Raw genomic sequence first — 16,730 nt, 5'->3', positions numbered from 1 at the left:
ATTTAACAATACTTCCATTGTTCATCATTTCAAATATACTTTTCCACTAAATGTCTAACCTCAGAAATGACACATTTTTGCAGCCAAGTGGTAAAAAGGTATGTCAAATATTCTGTAACATGATTTTCACATTGTTCACACCACACTGACAATAACAATCTCTACCAATAACAATGTCTGTTCACATGATGCATTATACATTTGACGATTTAAGCCTATGATTTATCAGCTCCCTCTGTTGAATTAGGTTTTAACATTACTCCATACATTTGCAACCGGTCAAATGGGATTTTTGAGCTCGTGGAACTTTACCAACATTTTTAAAATGTTTATTTTTTGGTCTTTTTATGCCTTTACTCGAGAGAGATAGGAAATCAAGTCAGAAATTGGAGCGAGACAGTGGAGAATGACATGCAGGACAGGAGGAACAGGTTGGATTCAAACCCATGCCGCCCACTTGGAGGATTATAGCCTTATGTGCACTCTAACCACTAGGCTACCGGCGCCCCTACCATACTAAGATTTTAAATTAAAACAGTACAACAGTGAACAAGTAAACCCTTTCTTTAAATACAATAATTTCAAATACAAAAAAAGCTTAACAAGTCTGTTATGCAATTATCAAATCTCTTAATTTAAGTTCTTGACCCCATTTGAACGCTTTAGTATTATTACACGAGCTAGGTGATGTTTCTGAAAGAAGCGGGATGAAGTCAGACTTCAGATCAAGTTTAGAATACTGTATATACAATAACAACAGTATAATCCTCGTAGAAAATAAGTTGTTCTATTGTGTAAATCATTTTCATTCCCCCTGTCGTTATTTTAAACTGTAAAACTTCATAATGTACAATTTTGTTTCTCTAACTCACCTATTAGAGTCAGCTACATTTATTTCTGCATGATGCACATCCCAATCACAACTGAACATGTGTATAACTTTTACAATTCAATTGTGTCACTGCACACACTCAGGGCATCGATCTGTTTGCACACATTGACAAACTCTGCCTGTACAGCCAGATCCCATTCCAGCTGTTTGCTCTCACTCATCTTTTTAGTCCCAGCTAGCCGGCCAGACCCTTGACTATCCTGGGAGGCGAGGCTCAGGGTTCGGTAGCGCCTGTGGTAAGAAAGGTGAGGGATTGCTCTGGGGAGGCTGCTCTGAGCAAAGTTTTGACCTCTGTTGGCCCAGGAGTGTGAACGCAACTTCCCTGTCTCTTTTGGTTTGTTGCACAGACCCTGAGTTGAGCCTGAGATGCTCTCCCATTGCTCCGGTGACGTTGGCGACTTGCTGTGAGAGCCGTGTGGTTGGGACGGTCTCGGAAGGGACAGGTTCTCTTGATCAACATCTCCACAGGAAGATGTGCGATACAGGGCATTGTCCGCAGAGCTAGGCCCTTGCTTTGACATGGCTTGGCTAGGAGAGCTCAAGGAGAGGCTTGATGAAGCTTGGAATAGTCTTGGCATACCAAAGATACTGTGGGAGAACAGGGACTCACTGAACAAAGCCTGGTCAATGCTCCGGGACAAGTTTATGGGAGATGGTGGCCGCAAATCCACAGTGGAGTCAGTCTCCAGTCTGAGGCTATCCATTGAGGATATCTGAGACTCAGCTGCAGGTGTAGGTTTGTTCAGTGGGCTTGGGGGTGTAGGTAGAGGTAATGCAGTGTTATGGATTTGGCTGGCCTTGGGGACACAGTCCAATCCATTCCCAGGTGAATCCACCATTGAGAAAAGGGGAAAAGCCTCTGTGTGTCCTTTGGTGATGACATCACAGACCACCACTTTCTCCTGTTTACCCTGGGACCAGCACTCATCAGAGGAAAGGACGGGGGAATTTGCACCTCCCTCTGAGGGCAGGGTGAATCTTCGTGAAGGGGAGCTGCAGGAGAGGCGTGACCAAGATCCTGGCCGAGGATTGGTTATGCTCTTGAGAGAGGAGTTATTTTGACAGAACAGAGGGTGTGTACCAATGAGAGACAAGCTCAGACACACCCCGATCTCACAGATTCTGCAGCCCACCTGGAAGCCCCACCACGGCCAAGGCTTAAATCCATACCCATCCACCCCTCCGAAACCAAGGCCGTGCAAGATCCCGTAAAGTTGGAGGCCTCCACACCCCAACAAACACAAAGAAGCCCCTAGTCCAGCTCCTGCTGCCCTACCCCAGTCTTCCTCTTTGGCAAAGGGGCAGCTTGCAGGCTGTACCACCTCAGGAGATCCTCCACTCTCTCCATTATCATTCAGCCTGTAGATGTGTTTAGTATCCACTTGTATCAAGCAAAAAAAGATGAGGTAGTAGCATGAGAGAAAGAGGGAGAGACATACAAACACGCCCTGAGGGAAAAGAAGGATCTCATTTGGTAGGCTGCGGAGGAGGTGGAGCATGCCAACACAGCCAAGAGAAACCCCAATGTGCAACAGGGTAATACACAATAACAGGCAAGGTTTGGGTACAATGGAGAACGAGGTGGAAAAAGCCAGTGGGAGTGAGAGGTGCTTGCGTGAGCAAAAGGAAAGGAGGAAGAATGCCAGGGTGAAGGCTGATATCAAACAGGGGAAGAGCAGCTCAGACAGCAGAAGAGAGACCAAAGGAGGAAGACGATCTTGGTGATTGTAAGCATCGTAGAGCAAACAGAAAGCTTGGATCCCCGCAAAAGACAAGAGGAACAAGTGGAGCAAGGTGAAGTAGGGACCACCTGGGGGACACCGCAAGGGCAGGCCTAGCAGGCAGACCACAGAGATCAGTCCGAATACTGTGAACACAGCCCCGAGGCCATAAATGTGTGCTTCCCACGCAAACCCCCACGTGGCGAGGGCAGAGTTCCAGTCCGAGTACAGAGGAACGAAAAGGGTAGAGGTGAGAGCAAGAGAGTGGCGCAGAAACTCGTTGGGAATAACATCTTCAGGGTATGTTGGAGTCAGGGCCTGACTGGATGTTTTGCAGGGTGTAGCAGTTGTGTCCATGTTGCCATCGAGCAACAGTGTTCCAACGGTCGTCGAGACATCGTCCTTTTGCTCATCTGAAAAGTAAGTACAATAAATAAAATATTAGTAATCTATATGTTGTGTCAAAGAAGACCAAAGGTATACAAGATTTGAAGACACAATTAATGTATGGCTTTGAGCTGGAAAATGGAGACACACTAAAATGATGTGTAAAATATTTTGAACATTACCTGCTGGGCATCAGGGAATTAGCTTTTATCCTTATAAACATGTTAGCATTTAGCTGTTAGCATTTAGCCTGAAACCCAGCCTCACTTTGCTGTATGTATGGCTGTGTACTCTAAATACTAGCTATTTTTTATGAAGATGATATTTGTTTATGTATAACATAAAGACAATTTAAGTTCTTATTGTCTGAAAAGAGAAGAGAGAGGAGTGTGCAATGTGTGATGGTAATCCATAATAAAACAGAGCAGGCATGTTAATGGGAATGTCTAACTGGGTCAGAGAGAGAGAGAGAGAGAGAGCGAGCGTGCGCATGAGTACATAGAGTGTGTGTGTGCGTGTATGTGCTCATGAAAAAGAGAGTGACGATTAGCCAGTATTGACCTCGTTGCTGTTCTCATTTTGTGTGGCTATTATTAAGCACGATGGAGAGGTGTTATTGTTATGTTACTCAATTAAGGTTGCTTCCTTCCAATTAAGATAAGCAGAGGTGTTTTGCGTTCATATCTGACTCGGATTGTGTAACCAATGAATAATGAAGGCATCTCATTCTCGAGTGGAATACGTTCAGAGTCAGCTGTATGGAGTCAACAGAATCGGGGAAGCTAGTTATGAATAGACTATGTCCTACTTCTGCTCGTGCTCTGGTATTGAAGTGAATGTGTCATCGCAGAAAAAACAGACAGACCTTTTAAAGAGGGGATTTCACTGTGTTCTGAATAAACAGCTTGAATTGCTGGTTCCTCATTTGACACAGGTAAAACAGTTTGGTGAAGTTACCCAACAAACATGCTGGTTTTAAATGCAAAGGTAACTCGACAAAGGGAAACTTGACACAGTTCTGCCAAAACATTCCGACCCCCACTGCTTGTTGAAACAACACATCATTTACTTTGGCAAGCACGCATCTTGTTTTGAGTCTGTGTGTGTAAAAAGCAAATACTGAATTTGTAATAACCTTTGGATGTACATTTGTATTAAAATTTAATCGAACAAACTTAAAAAATCTAAACAGCAGACGGTGTTGTGGGATATTAAGGGAAATCTTTTCGAAGGAAGGGAAAGGCTTTTGGGAGTGAAGCCAAGAGTAGACTTCATGTAAAAACGAGTGTCTCTGCCATCAGAATACATATTACATACACAGCAGTCACACAACGGCATCGAGTCTTGTGAATTATTTTTGGTATTTAAATAGGAAACTATAAATCCTATCATTCACAATCTCCAGTAAGAAACAACTGTTAACTGTGAATTATATTAAATGCATCGAAGGAAGGATTATTAGCTGTATGAAGGAAGGAAGGAAGGATTATTACCTTCAGTTGCCTCTGTTCTGACAGCTCCTTTTTGTAAAGTTTGTTCTGTGACATTAATCAACCCGGCTCCGGCCTCTTTTAATGATACAGTTCCCTCCTTTGTCTGTCCAGCTGTGACATCAGAAGGATGTGTGATCCATCCCTGTATACCAGTGGCTACTTGTGGAGTAGAGGGTTCAGGACTGGGCCCAGGTCCAACAGCTGGAGCTGAAGTGAAGTCATAGTCTGATGGAAAAGAGCCAAACAGGAGGAAATGTAGCTGTCTGATTGACTCTTCTTTCTGTGAAGATGCAAAAGAACGTATTCCAGATTCAGTACTGGTCTCAGCTGGCAGAAACTTTAATGATGATCTTATTGGTTTTGTTCTTTCCCTCAAGGCGGCTTCTTCTGTAGCGCTCTCTGTTGGTGTAGATCTGACACGTTCCTTCTCATCAGGGTACAAATAAGATGGCTCTGTGCTGTCCTGTACGTCAGTGTATTCACCAATCACTCCTTGTCTATCAAACTCCTCAGACGACGACGACCAACTCAAAGGTCGACCCAGGACGTCTACATTCTCATTTCCAATCGCGAGATCCCCTGGCGTCGAATCATGTCCATGAGGTCTCTGTGGGGACCGTGCGAGACCAAGACCTGCTGTGTCGGTGTCAAGCCGCTCTGCTTCTGAGGCGATCCCTTGAGGAAATGCGATGACATGAAGAGTCAGGTGAGGTGAGGGCAAGGAGAGAAGAAGATAAAGATGCCACAGTGAGAGCATGGTGAGGGATGTGCCGACTCCACCACAAAGTCACATGACGTAGGTTTTGAGGGGTATTGTCCAATCACATGTTTGATGGATCTCTACCCTCAGGTACTTTTTTGGATATCATGCTTCACACACAACCTGGAGAAGAAAGACGGGCAAATCAGATTCAAGACACAATCAGTGCAGCAACTCAACCTATATGCATATCGCTAGGATGTCATCACTAGATCGCTTGAATCCCTGCTTGTCAATTGCAAATACTTTGTATGCAAAGTGTTCAGTTGAGGTTGTTAAACACACTCACTACATGAATCCCTACAATGAATTTTAACATCAGAATGAAAACATACATTCACAACAACAACAACAGAGAAGAGACGTCGAGTATACAACTGCTTTCTTTGAGCACGTCTTGTTTCAGCTTCTTACCTCATCAGTAGCCCACTCTGCTGCAGCCTCTTTAAACATACATGGTGCTCTCTGTGTCGCTGCATGCCTGCAGTCTGTCTCTCTCTCTCTCTCTTTCTCTATTTCAGCGTAGCACTCTGTGTCCTTTCATACTCGCTGTGCAGTGCCCCTCTTCTCTCCATCAGACAGTTGTCGGCACATGGGACAGACCCCACCTCCTCGACACCAAAACCCCTGCTGTCCTGTGCTCTGCCGCTGCATTTGGTCTGACAGGGAGGTTTTGACTGTTTGCACAATCCCAATCTCTTGCATCTGTAAGGCTTCGTTCACACCGCACTCAGTATCATCTCTTGTTTAATGCATATAGTAACTGTACTGCTGCTTCTGCCATACCCACATACATTCACTCTGCTGTATTATACACAGTGTATGATGTTAGGTAAAAAATGTAAAAAAAATTCAAAGCAGAGATAAGAACAAAAAGAAAATGAGAGAAAAAAAGGAAACAAGGCATGAATATGTTGTAAGGGCAAAAGTCTGCTTATCAAACAACAGACAGGCTGTCAACCAGCCAGTGCAATAGATCAATACATGCTAGCTTAATTTACGACTGATGCCGTGCCCTTCCCAACCACTGCATTAACAACTCTGTTTGAAACCATCCCCATCAGTAGATGAAGATGAAAATCCTTTATGAATAATAGAAGGATTTGTGGTTACTTGTGTGCATTTATAGGATTCCTCTGAACCAACCGGCTGCTCTTTTCTTTTAAAAACAAAGACTTGCTATCCAAATAGGCTCAAATGACAAACTCGTGACCTTGTTTATATGTCAGTTATTGCGGTGTGAGTGTTTAATGTAAATTGACTCACTTTTATGGTGCTATTTAACTTGCTTTATCGCTCTCTTTTTTTTTTTTTTACGTTATCCGCCTTGTCCACGTGTGCTGTTTCAACCCAATGGGGGGAAATCCAGTAGCCTCATGGCCTAATTCAATTCCCAAGGATAGTTCTAAAATAGACACTGATCCACATACCTTTTGGATGCATTTAGAGTCAGGGAGAAGCACAGTTACACTCATATGCTTGTCTGTCTTTGGCTGAAGTTCTGATGTGACGTTTTCCACTGACCATTGCTGAATTAGCAGGAAACAGGATTTATCAAGTCAGATTTGTTGTTGTTAAATGCACTAATTATTTTTCTATTAAAAAAAGAAATGATAAAGATGTGTCCAACTGTATCCCAAACAAATCTGCCAAGTCAATATTTACTGAAAAAACGTTAAGGCCAGCTCTGCACAAATGTTCCTGGCTGCAAAAACAAAATCCTCCGCCAGCAAAGAAGAGACCAGTTAACCATCTCTTCATTTCAGATTGTCTTTACACATGCCTCTGCCTTGCAGGTTAAGAAACGTCATGTGCTCATAAGACTGCGATTGTTTCAGCAAAGATTGAAAGACAGTAGTGAAGATAAGAACTTCCCTGGCTGGGGGTGTGGTTAACCCGCTGCCCTGATGAGGACACAGGAAACCACCAACCCATCCGTAACTAAAGGGACTTGGATAGAGACAATGACAGGCCAAACATATGATCTCAGAGAGGGACGTGGCCAAATTATTACCGCCTCACACTTGCCATTATGATTCATTGAGCGAATGGTTGCTGTTTGGACAAGTCATCCCCTAGCAAGACAAAGTCAGCAGGGACAGTGGTGGTCCAGCTGGGGATGAGGAGTCAGGGCAAGACACAGAAACAAAGCTGCACAAGCAAGAGAAGGGGGAGAAGAAGGCTAGACCATAGTTACATAGACCTAAACTCTTTATATACAGTGCTACAAGAAGGGGAATGCATAGCAAGCATTTTACAACATTGATGTTTTGGTTATTAGAGTTTTTGTTAAACACATTAAAACCATTTTTTACCTAATTTTCAATACATTATTCCCAAATTCGGTGTGACTTTAAGGGGTTAAAGGGGTAACACAAACATTAAAAAACACACCCAAGGTCAAAAATACAAATGTATGACTTTGTATATAATGTGGAAAGAATGGAAACTCTTATGAATTGTGGGGAAATAAAGTTTACACAATAGTGAAGACATGACCGTCGTAGTGACCGTGCTAACTGGGCTTGCTTATAGAGTTACTGGGATATAAAGATTTGCTATGTCAGTGAACATGTAGGTGCATGTGTCAGGACCATTGTGCCATGCTTAAACTTTGTCATTAAGGTCATTTCTTTTCAAATCATCTTGATAGATGGTCTGTTTTAACTGAAGAACCACAGGCATATTGCTGCAATAATTATCTATTTATAAATATATCTGAAATATTGTGTTTACATGTAGCCTACTTACACTGACACTACGCAGTTTAACAAGAATCTATTTATATTATTTATTCTATCTTTTTAGTGTTTAAAATTTAAGCTCCTGTAAATGGTTTTTAGTTGGTTATGAAACACACAGGGAGAGATATTTATGCTTCAACAAGAGCTGACAAAAGCAAATGTGACCGTCAGCAAAATGATTGATTATTTCTATTTTTAATGCCTGTAACCTCTGCCACCAGGGCAGTGTGAGTGAGTGTTACTTCTGACTGTTTAAAGGAAACAGTGAGACATATTTCGTCAGGGCAAAATGATTTGATCTGTAGTGTTTCTTATCTATGAGAGAAAAAAAAGAGTTTGTAAATCCATTCACACAGTTGATACATTTGCACACATCTGTGGCCACATTTTCCTAGCTGAGCGCAACAATGTTTTGCAAACTGTGCGCACTTTAATGTGCATGGAAGCGGAACCTTTTCAGATCTGTCACAGCCTACAAATATGTGGGCAAGGATTATAAAACATGCGCATGGTTCTCTAAACTGTAAAAAATGGAATTAAAAACGACTGTTTAATTTCTTCTGACCTCGAGGTGCTCCTTACTTCGATAAAACGTCCTGGCAACGATCCACTCCACTACATTACAGCAGACATTACGCATGACAAGGATGAGACTGTTGCTTTTTCCTTAAGTTTTTCTTCAGGGATGTGCAGTACTGGATGACACATAGGCCTACAAAACAAAATCTGCCTGTCTTGTGTCTTTGTAAAAATTGGCTAACTTTGACTTAAGTCATCTAATTTAAGGTGACTTTTACTTTCAGCAAAGTAATTGTAAAGTGTTACTTTTAAGTAACTTTTACTCAAGGATGTTTTTAAGATAAGATATAATCCTTTATTTATCCCACAACAGTGTTAGAGCAGCAAAGAGCAAAGATTGCAAACAAAAAGTGAACACAGTACACAATTTAAATAAAAAAAGAAAAATTAAAAATGTACAAAAAATAGATAGATACCACAATATAGATTTTTAAAAATAGATTTTTTAAAATAGATCAGCTGAGAGCTGCAGTTTTGACAAAACTGTAGTCAGAATATTCAGTGTAACAAAGTGGTTTGGTAAACATAATATAACATTATCATTTCAAGTATTTTTCCAACACTGATTAGGAAGACTTTTATGAGTGACAAAAAATGACTAAAGTATACATAAATGAATAAATAAATAAATAAATGTTGGGAGAAATGCATACAATAATGTATAAATAAATAAATAATTAAACAAATGCATCAATAAATATATAGATAAATATATTCATATATTTATTTATGTATTTCTGTGCCCATGTTGTACAAGGAAAAGTAAATATGTAAATTAAGTGGGCCTTCCTAACATTACTGAAGTAGGATTGGTCAATTTTGAAAAACAGACAGAAGCAAATTTACATAAATACTTTTCCTCTTACGACCTGGACGCAGAAATAAATAGATGTGTAAATGTAAAAATACGGAAATAAATTAATAACTCAATTAATGTGGAAATGTATGCCTTGATACATATATAACTGTAGAAATACGCTAATAAATGAATAAATACATGTACAAATATATGAATAGCCTTTTTCATTAATAAAGTGTATTTATTATTTATTCAGTGAAGTATTGTTTTCAGCATTTATATATTTATTGATGCATTTATTTAATTATTTATTTATTTATACATTATTGTATGCACTTCTCCCAACATTTATTAATTAATTAATTAATTAATTAATTTATACTTTAGTCATTTTTTGTCCCTCAGACTTTGGCTGCATTAGTAAATAGGAATTCAGTTTATTCGCTGCACAGTGAAGAGAAGTTTTTTTTAGCAACTCCCTTGCACAAACATCCGTTGCAAAATATTCCACATCTGTGTTTACAAGATTAGATAGACAGGTGAGGTACAAAGTCTGTTCCCAGTGTGATGAAACAGTCACCTTGCTTCACCTTATTATCTCTGCCTTGGTTGGTGTTAGGTTCAGGGTTCAGGTTAGGATTGTTTGCGTGCAGGTCACATGGATTTCCGAAGGAGGGCAGCAGCTCGCCTGAGATACCCCTGACAGTCAACTGAGGACGACCCACTCCTCCTCAGAAGAAGAAGGAGGAGACGCGGAAGCTGGAAAACAAACCAGACTGGTCGATGTGTTTACACCTAATATTTACAGTCTATGGTTTCTCAACACTGGAACAACACCCACTTGTCAGATGACTTGTCCTTCGTTTACTAACCTTTCTTCTACTTGGCTCTGAATGAGTTTAGAGCATCACTGGGACAGGTAGGTCAAGGCATAGGCGACGACTGTGAGTGTTTTGTCAATGTGTTTTCGTAATGTTGCCAGATAGTTTTAGTGTTTACTTCGGTATATTTTCTAACTCTTGAATGACTGTTTTCTGCAGACACTCCCATCGTCCCCTTCAGTCGACTGGAAAGACCAAACGCCACCATGTTGGGGAGGCTCGGCCTGAGCAGAGGCATTACAGCCCTGACACTCAGTAAGAATGCCACTTTGTACATGAAGGAGTTGACACCTCCAGTCTCAGGGTGTAAGATCCAAGCCTCTGAACAACAGAAACCTCTCATGGTGATGTTACCGTGGTTGGGATCTCGACCCCAAGCTGTGGCCAAGTACTGTGAAATCTACTTCAACACCGGCTTCGATGTGCTGGTAGTGGAGAGTGAGGTAAGGTCAACATGAATCACTGATAACATCAAAAAAACATTTAAGCTCATGTTAGTTTGTATCACAAACATGTTTTGACTTTAAGGGGTTAAATCAGAGAGAGAGAGAGAGAGAGAGAGAGAGAGAGAGAGAGAGAGAGAGAGAGAGAGAGAGAGAGAGAGAGAGAGAGAGAGAGAGAGAGAGAGAGAGAGAGAGAGAGTTATTGTGTGAGGCAGATATTTACGGTGGCTGGGAAGTGCAAAGCAAAATTACAAATGCTAGACAAATTTACATTTTGAAAAACATTTTTAGAAAACAAAATTACAAAACCAAAAACACTTATACCAAGGAAAAAAAAACACATTTACATTTTTTTAAAACAACATTTACAAACGACAGAATCTTGACAAAATGGGAACGTACCAAATGTCGGAAGTGACCCAGAAGTGAGGGGGTCATTTTGTTTCTTTTGTTTTGTCGCGGTGCGTTCCCTTTCCATCAAGATTTTGTAATTTGTAGATTTGTTTGGTTGGACTGGTTTTGCCTCTTTTGTAGATTTGTCTCAGCGATTGTAAAAGTGTTTCACATCTTGTAAATTTGTTTTGTCCTCGTTAAGCGTTTTTGGTTTTGTAATTTTGTTTCATAAAATGTAAAAATGTTTTTGCACATTTTGTTAAAGTGTTTGACACTTTGTAATTTTGCTTTGCACTTCCCAGCCACCGTAGATATTCCCTAAAATAGTGCAACATCAAGAGTGGCATATAGTTATTAATGTATAAATCTCTTCTGATTCTTATTGTTTTTATATTTTAAGTCCTTATTTCTGTATCTATTCTTATATTGTTTTATTTGCTCTGATAACCTGCAGCTGTAACACCACAATTTCCCAGTTTGGGATCAATAAAGTAATTCTATTCTATTCTATTAGCAAAAATAAATAATAAACCTCAGAGAACCATTGAAATAAGAGTTGGTTCAGAGTTCAAAGATTCAAGATTCACTTTATTGTCTCACATTGTCTTGGGCTCTTCACCCACGCTGCAGCCATAAAAACAAGTTGCTTATTTACAAGCCGATCAATAAATCTAGGAAATTATCTTTTTGCTATAACATTTATTAATTTAACTCCCCCCAACCTTCCAGTACCAAGGGTCAGGTTAGCAGAGAGTTGAAAAGACTCCATCCCAGGATGCTTTGGATTTCCCCTCGGGATCACTAAAGTATCCGTCTGTCTAAAGTCTTACAGGACACCTGAGGCAACTGATAATAGAAGGGTTGTTGTTGGATTTTTTCACTTTATGATCAGTCCACTAAGTAGATGAAGATTTCTTGGATCAGTTTACAAATTGCATTTTTGTATCTCCACTATTGTTTTCATCCCAATTTGAATTTAGGCTGCGACAGATGTGTGATGATGTAGTGATACAGGGGCAAAGTGCAAGGCTCAATGTGTCCCAGTTCTGTGCAGACAGCATGTGAAGCATTCACTTTGTACGGGCAGCTACAGTTCATGCTGTAGTTTAAGATCTTGATGTTTATTTCCTTATTTCATTCTCTGAAAAAAATCAACATCTTTGTCTAAAGGTTTATCATGTGATCAACAGTGTCTGCTTGTTGTTTTTTTTTCCACCAGGTGAAAGATTTCCTTTGGCCTCGCTTGGGTCTGGACCACGGAAAGAGGTTGCTGGATTTGCTCCACAGTGAACACTTTGTCTCCCGCCCTCTGCTCGTCCATGCCTTCTCTATAGGTGGATACACGTTTACTCAGCTGCTGGTAAATATGTCCCAGGACTCAGAGAAATATCAGGCACTCTCAAAGAGGATCAAGGGGCAAGTTTATGACAGCTTGGTGGTGGGCTCTGTCGAGAGAATGGCTACAGGTCGGTTTAATTTGAACATAATCTATATCTTATATTCCTCATATCAGATTCACATTTACATTTTGAATGATACAGGTATGATTGTGAGTGTGTTTTTATCTCCTCTGCACAGGTCTGGGCAAAACGTTGTTCCCTAGTTTGGAGATGCTGGTAAAACGAGTAAGCTTGTTTTACTTCAGCTTGTTCAAACACCAAACCATAGACTACTATAATGCCGGGATTGAAGCGTTTTGGGCTACGCCCATCACAGCACCTGCACTCTTCTTCTACTGCGAGAATGATGCATTGAGCGACCCACAGGTCATGGAGGAGTTGATAGACCACCTGCGGAAGCGCGGCATGGACATTACAGCAAAGAAATGGGCAGATTCAACACACGCCGGCCACCTGAAGAGGCACAAAAACGAGTATCTGACCACCCTCAACATGTTTCTGAACTCACTCCACTTTGCCCCACTGAAGGCCAAATTGTAAGGGCGATTTCTTTGAAGCCAAATCGCATAGAAACTAAAGATTATTTTTGTTGTGTGTTTTTATCTCAAAGCAAGCATGTGTTGTATTACTGTAGAAGCAAATATTAACTCTGGGATAATGTTTATTTGAATATTACACTAATTCACTTACTGAGCGTACTACCAGTCAGTGCCTGTCAAAAAATACTTTTAATACTATACTACTAGTATATAAAAATACTCTTGTACTCTTTGACAAAGAAAACACAGGTCTTCTTAGCATTCTTAAAAGAAGTGCTCTGAGGTTCTCCACTCCACAGCCTCATGGTGTGTAATGATTTTATTTAAAACTTTAGGTTATTACAGTTTACAAGGTCGATACTCTTGGAAGTTTCAACATGTGTCTTTTCAAAAGAAAGGGACACTTGTCTCCGTGTTCCTTTGTCAGATGACGATGTAATGTTTGTTTCATGATGTGCCTTCCTTCTAGTCTCATTCTTGAAATATGCAACCTTCATAAAGCTGCAAATCAAAATGTGAAAGTTTACATTCCTTTAACAACCATTGCATATTCTAATTGTTAACTTTATTTTAAAGAATATTTTGAGTATACAGCCTGGAAAGGACCATTGAGAACTCATGATTATTAAGTATAATGTAAATCCTATACTACCTTTTTCTGATGTGTTTGTTGTTCAGTGTATTTAACATGCCTATAGAGATTGTATGTGCGACCTGATGCCTTGAATTTCACACAAGCTGTACTTTTCCATTGAAGTAGTCTAGCAGGAAGAAAATAAATGTAAGCAAACAGAAAACTAGTCAGACCAGTTTTGACTCGACCCTTTTGAATGACTCTTCAAACAACGTAGCAGATTAACTCCCATCTGTTTAACTACCACGCTTTAAAAAAACAAACTTAAACAATATATACATTTTTTTTGTATTATGCCTGTTACATACAATGTTTTGTTAAGAAATCATCCAGCAGTGTATGTTGTTTGGAAATAAAATTGTAAGGAATCTTCCTCTATTCTGATATGATTTTATTTCTCCTTTTTGATTATTATTATTTTTTTTATTTTGTATTATTATTGTTATTTTATTTATTTTCTCCTTATTCCTATAACGATCGATACTATATTACCTACTGCATACACAAGTTAATAAAAAGCTCTATTAGAAGGCTCTGGTTGTAATGTACATTACATGCAGCACCTGCCTGGGGAAGACACTGGATAAATGCTATGGTTCAGTTCCTAACACATACAGACCTGTTGCTCTCCCCCCTCTTGGCTCTGCTGACCACCATGCCGTCCTGCTTGCTCCAGCATATACTCCTGTAATAAAGAGGGTTAAGAAAGTTGTTAAGAACATCAAGCAGTGGACCAACGAAAGCATTCTTACACTACAAGGATGCTTTGAATCCACTGACTGGGATAACCTCTTGACCCCCTCCAACAACAGTAATGAGCATGTGGACACTGTTTCATCGTACATCTCCTTCTGTGTGGACAACATCATCCCCTCCAAAACAGTCACAATCTACCCCAACAATAAACCTTGGATCACCAAAGAGCTCAAGGAGGTCCTCAACAAGAAGAAAAGGGTCTTCTTCGCCGGCTCCGAAATGGAGAAAAAGGAGGTAAACAGAGAAGTCAAGCACGCCATAAAAACTGCCAAGCTCAAGTACGAGAACAAAGTGGAGGAAAAATTCACACAGGGGAAGCTCCACTCAGCTTGGCAGGGCCTCAGAAACATGGCTGCTGTGAACACTGTTGCCACCAACATCAAAACCATCGAGGTTGCAGGCAGCAGCTCTACTTCTCTCACCAACGATCTCAACTCATTCTACACCAGATTCGAGAAGGACAACACCACACAGCTGGAAGGAACAGTGTCCATGCTCAAGCCCAGTGACTCTGCACTCGCCTTCAGCAGAGAGGATGTGGTGAGAGCAGCTCACCTGGTCCAGACAACATCAGTGGCCGCATCCTGAAACACTGTGCCGAGCAGCTAGAGGGCGTGTTTCAGACCCTGTTCCAGAGCTCTGTGGACAGCAGCACAGTCCCCCAGCTGTGGAAACACTCCACAGTTATCCCCATCCCCAACAATTTGCTTATCGTGCAGGCAGAGGTGTCGATGATGCAAAAACATTCATAATAGACACTGTTCAAAAACACCTGGAGCACCCCAACACCTCAGCCAGACTCCTGTTTGCAGACTTCTCCTCTGCATTCAACACCCTGCAGCCTCACATCCTGGCTGACAAACTTTCAACTTGCTTCCATCTGAACGACCAGCTCATCCTGTGGATATTGGACTTTCTGACCAACAGATGACAGAGCGTTCTGGTCAACAACACCCTCTCCAACCTCCAACACACCTCAACTGGCTCCCCTCAGGGCTGCGTGCTCTCACCTCTGCTCTTCATCCTCTACACCGGTGACTGCAGAACCCCACAGCCAAACTGTCACCTGGTGAAGTACGCAGACGACACAGTTCTCCTGTCTCTGCTGTCAGGCCCCTCTCAGCACCATGGACCAGCTCTTCAGGAGTGTGTGGAGTGGTGTGACAGCTCCTGCCCCGAACTGAACGTGAGCAAGACCAAAGACATGGTGGTGACCTTCTCCAACAAGCAGAGGGAACTGGCTGCATCAGCAATCACCACAATCCATGGGAGTCCTGTCGAACTAGTAGAGGAGTATAAGTACCTGGGTACCATCTTCGACATCCTGCTGAAATTCTCCTCCAACACCGAGGAGATTCTCAGGAAATGTCAGCAGCGAAAATACCTCCTAAGGAAGCTCAATTCCTTTGGAGTCAGTAAGAACATTCTTCTGACCTTCTACTACTCCTTCATTGAGAGCATTATTACTTTTTCTATAACCTGCTGGTTCCACTCCACCACCCTCCAGAACAGAAAGCGCCTGCAGAGCACGGTCACAGTCTGCTCTAAGATCATTGGACTACCTGTAAGGACTTTGACATCCATCTATGAGCAACAGACAATCAGGCTAGCAGGTCGGATCATGCAGGACCCCTCACACGCTCTCTTCCCAGCGTTTGAGTGGCTCCCCTCAGGACGCCGGCTTCGCTGTCCCTGCTGCAGGACACAGAGGAGAAGAGCAACCTTCGTTCCCAGGGCGGTCCAGCTCCTCAACTCCTAAGGAGACACCAACACCTCTCACCCAATGCAGACTCTCAGCTGTGAACTTCCTTTATATTGCCATGCACCTCAACTGCCTCTGCTTTATCTGCTCTCATGCACTACATCACTTTATTCTATCCATTTTATATCAGTATTCATACAGTTCTGGTTAATTTATTCCTGTTGTTTCTTATCCATCATTGCACTACGGTCACTTTATTTATCTAATTTTTACCTTACAGTTATATTGTTTATATTAGTTCTGTTGTTCCATTATTCACCATGCACCTTAATAACTTATCATTTAGTATTTAGCCTACTTGCACATAGCTCTGTATATATATATATTTATTTCTCGTTTACTGCACATAGTTCTGGTTACATCTGTTAGTCCGATCACTGTCCACTTATATCTACTCTTTTTATATTTTGTATTTTTAAGTTAAGTTTAAGCTTTAAGTTGTATTTAAATTGACACTTTATATTTAGGTTAAAATGTTTTGTTTACTTGCACTGTTGTTAATTTACTGCTCTGTGTGCCTTTGAATTGCCTCCCCGGGGACAAATAA

General features: G+C 41.1%; 2 protein-coding genes across 2 annotated transcripts; one reads left to right on the top strand and one right to left on the bottom strand.

Moving 5' to 3' along the window:
* Positions 1-76: 76 nt before the first annotated feature.
* On the bottom strand, positions 77-6,668 carry prrt4a (proline rich transmembrane protein 4a). The gene is made up of 3 exons (XM_020652923.3): positions 5,668-6,668; positions 4,494-5,376; positions 77-3,026 (listed from the first exon to the last, which is right to left on the bottom strand). The coding sequence occupies exons 2-3, from the start codon at positions 5,248-5,250 to the stop codon at positions 943-945; spliced, it is 2,841 nt and encodes a 946-aa protein (XP_020508579.2). The 5' UTR covers positions 5,251-5,376; positions 5,668-6,668; the 3' UTR covers positions 77-942.
* A 3,437-nt stretch (positions 6,669-10,105) lies between these two features.
* si:dkey-5i3.5 (uncharacterized protein LOC565091 homolog) lies at positions 10,106-14,043 on the top strand. Its single transcript, XM_020652914.3, has 4 exons — positions 10,106-10,294; positions 10,416-10,699; positions 12,312-12,558; positions 12,671-14,043. Exons 2-4 carry the CDS (start codon positions 10,463-10,465, stop codon positions 13,030-13,032), a joined length of 846 nt encoding a protein of 281 aa, XP_020508570.2. The 5' UTR covers positions 10,106-10,294; positions 10,416-10,462; the 3' UTR covers positions 13,033-14,043.
* The last annotated feature ends 2,687 nt before the right edge of the window (positions 14,044-16,730 follow it).

This window comes from Labrus bergylta, chromosome 7 (assembly GCF_963930695.1).
Source record: "Labrus bergylta chromosome 7, fLabBer1.1, whole genome shotgun sequence".
In the NCBI taxonomy this organism is placed as follows: Eukaryota; Metazoa; Chordata; class Actinopteri; order Labriformes; family Labridae; genus Labrus; species Labrus bergylta.
Note: the sequence above shows the minus strand (reverse complement) of the source record. Positions and strands in the feature narration are given on the sequence as shown.

Coding starts and splice junctions, on each gene's coding strand:
- prrt4a (XM_020652923.3), bottom strand. CDS start 5,250: ATGCTCTCACTGTGGCATCTTTATCTTCTTCTCTCCTTGCCCTCACCT. Junction 3,027..4,493: donor CAGAACAGAGGCAACTGAAG/GTAATAATCCTT, acceptor CTTACTTTTCAG/ATGAGCAAAAGGACGATGTC.
- si:dkey-5i3.5 (XM_020652914.3), top strand. CDS start 10,463: ATGTTGGGGAGGCTCGGCCTGAGCAGAGGCATTACAGCCCTGACACTC. Junction 10,700..12,311: donor TGCTGGTAGTGGAGAGTGAG/GTAAGGTCAACA, acceptor TTTTTCCACCAG/GTGAAAGATTTCCTTTGGCC. Junction 12,559..12,670: donor TGTCGAGAGAATGGCTACAG/GTCGGTTTAATT, acceptor TCCTCTGCACAG/GTCTGGGCAAAACGTTGTTC.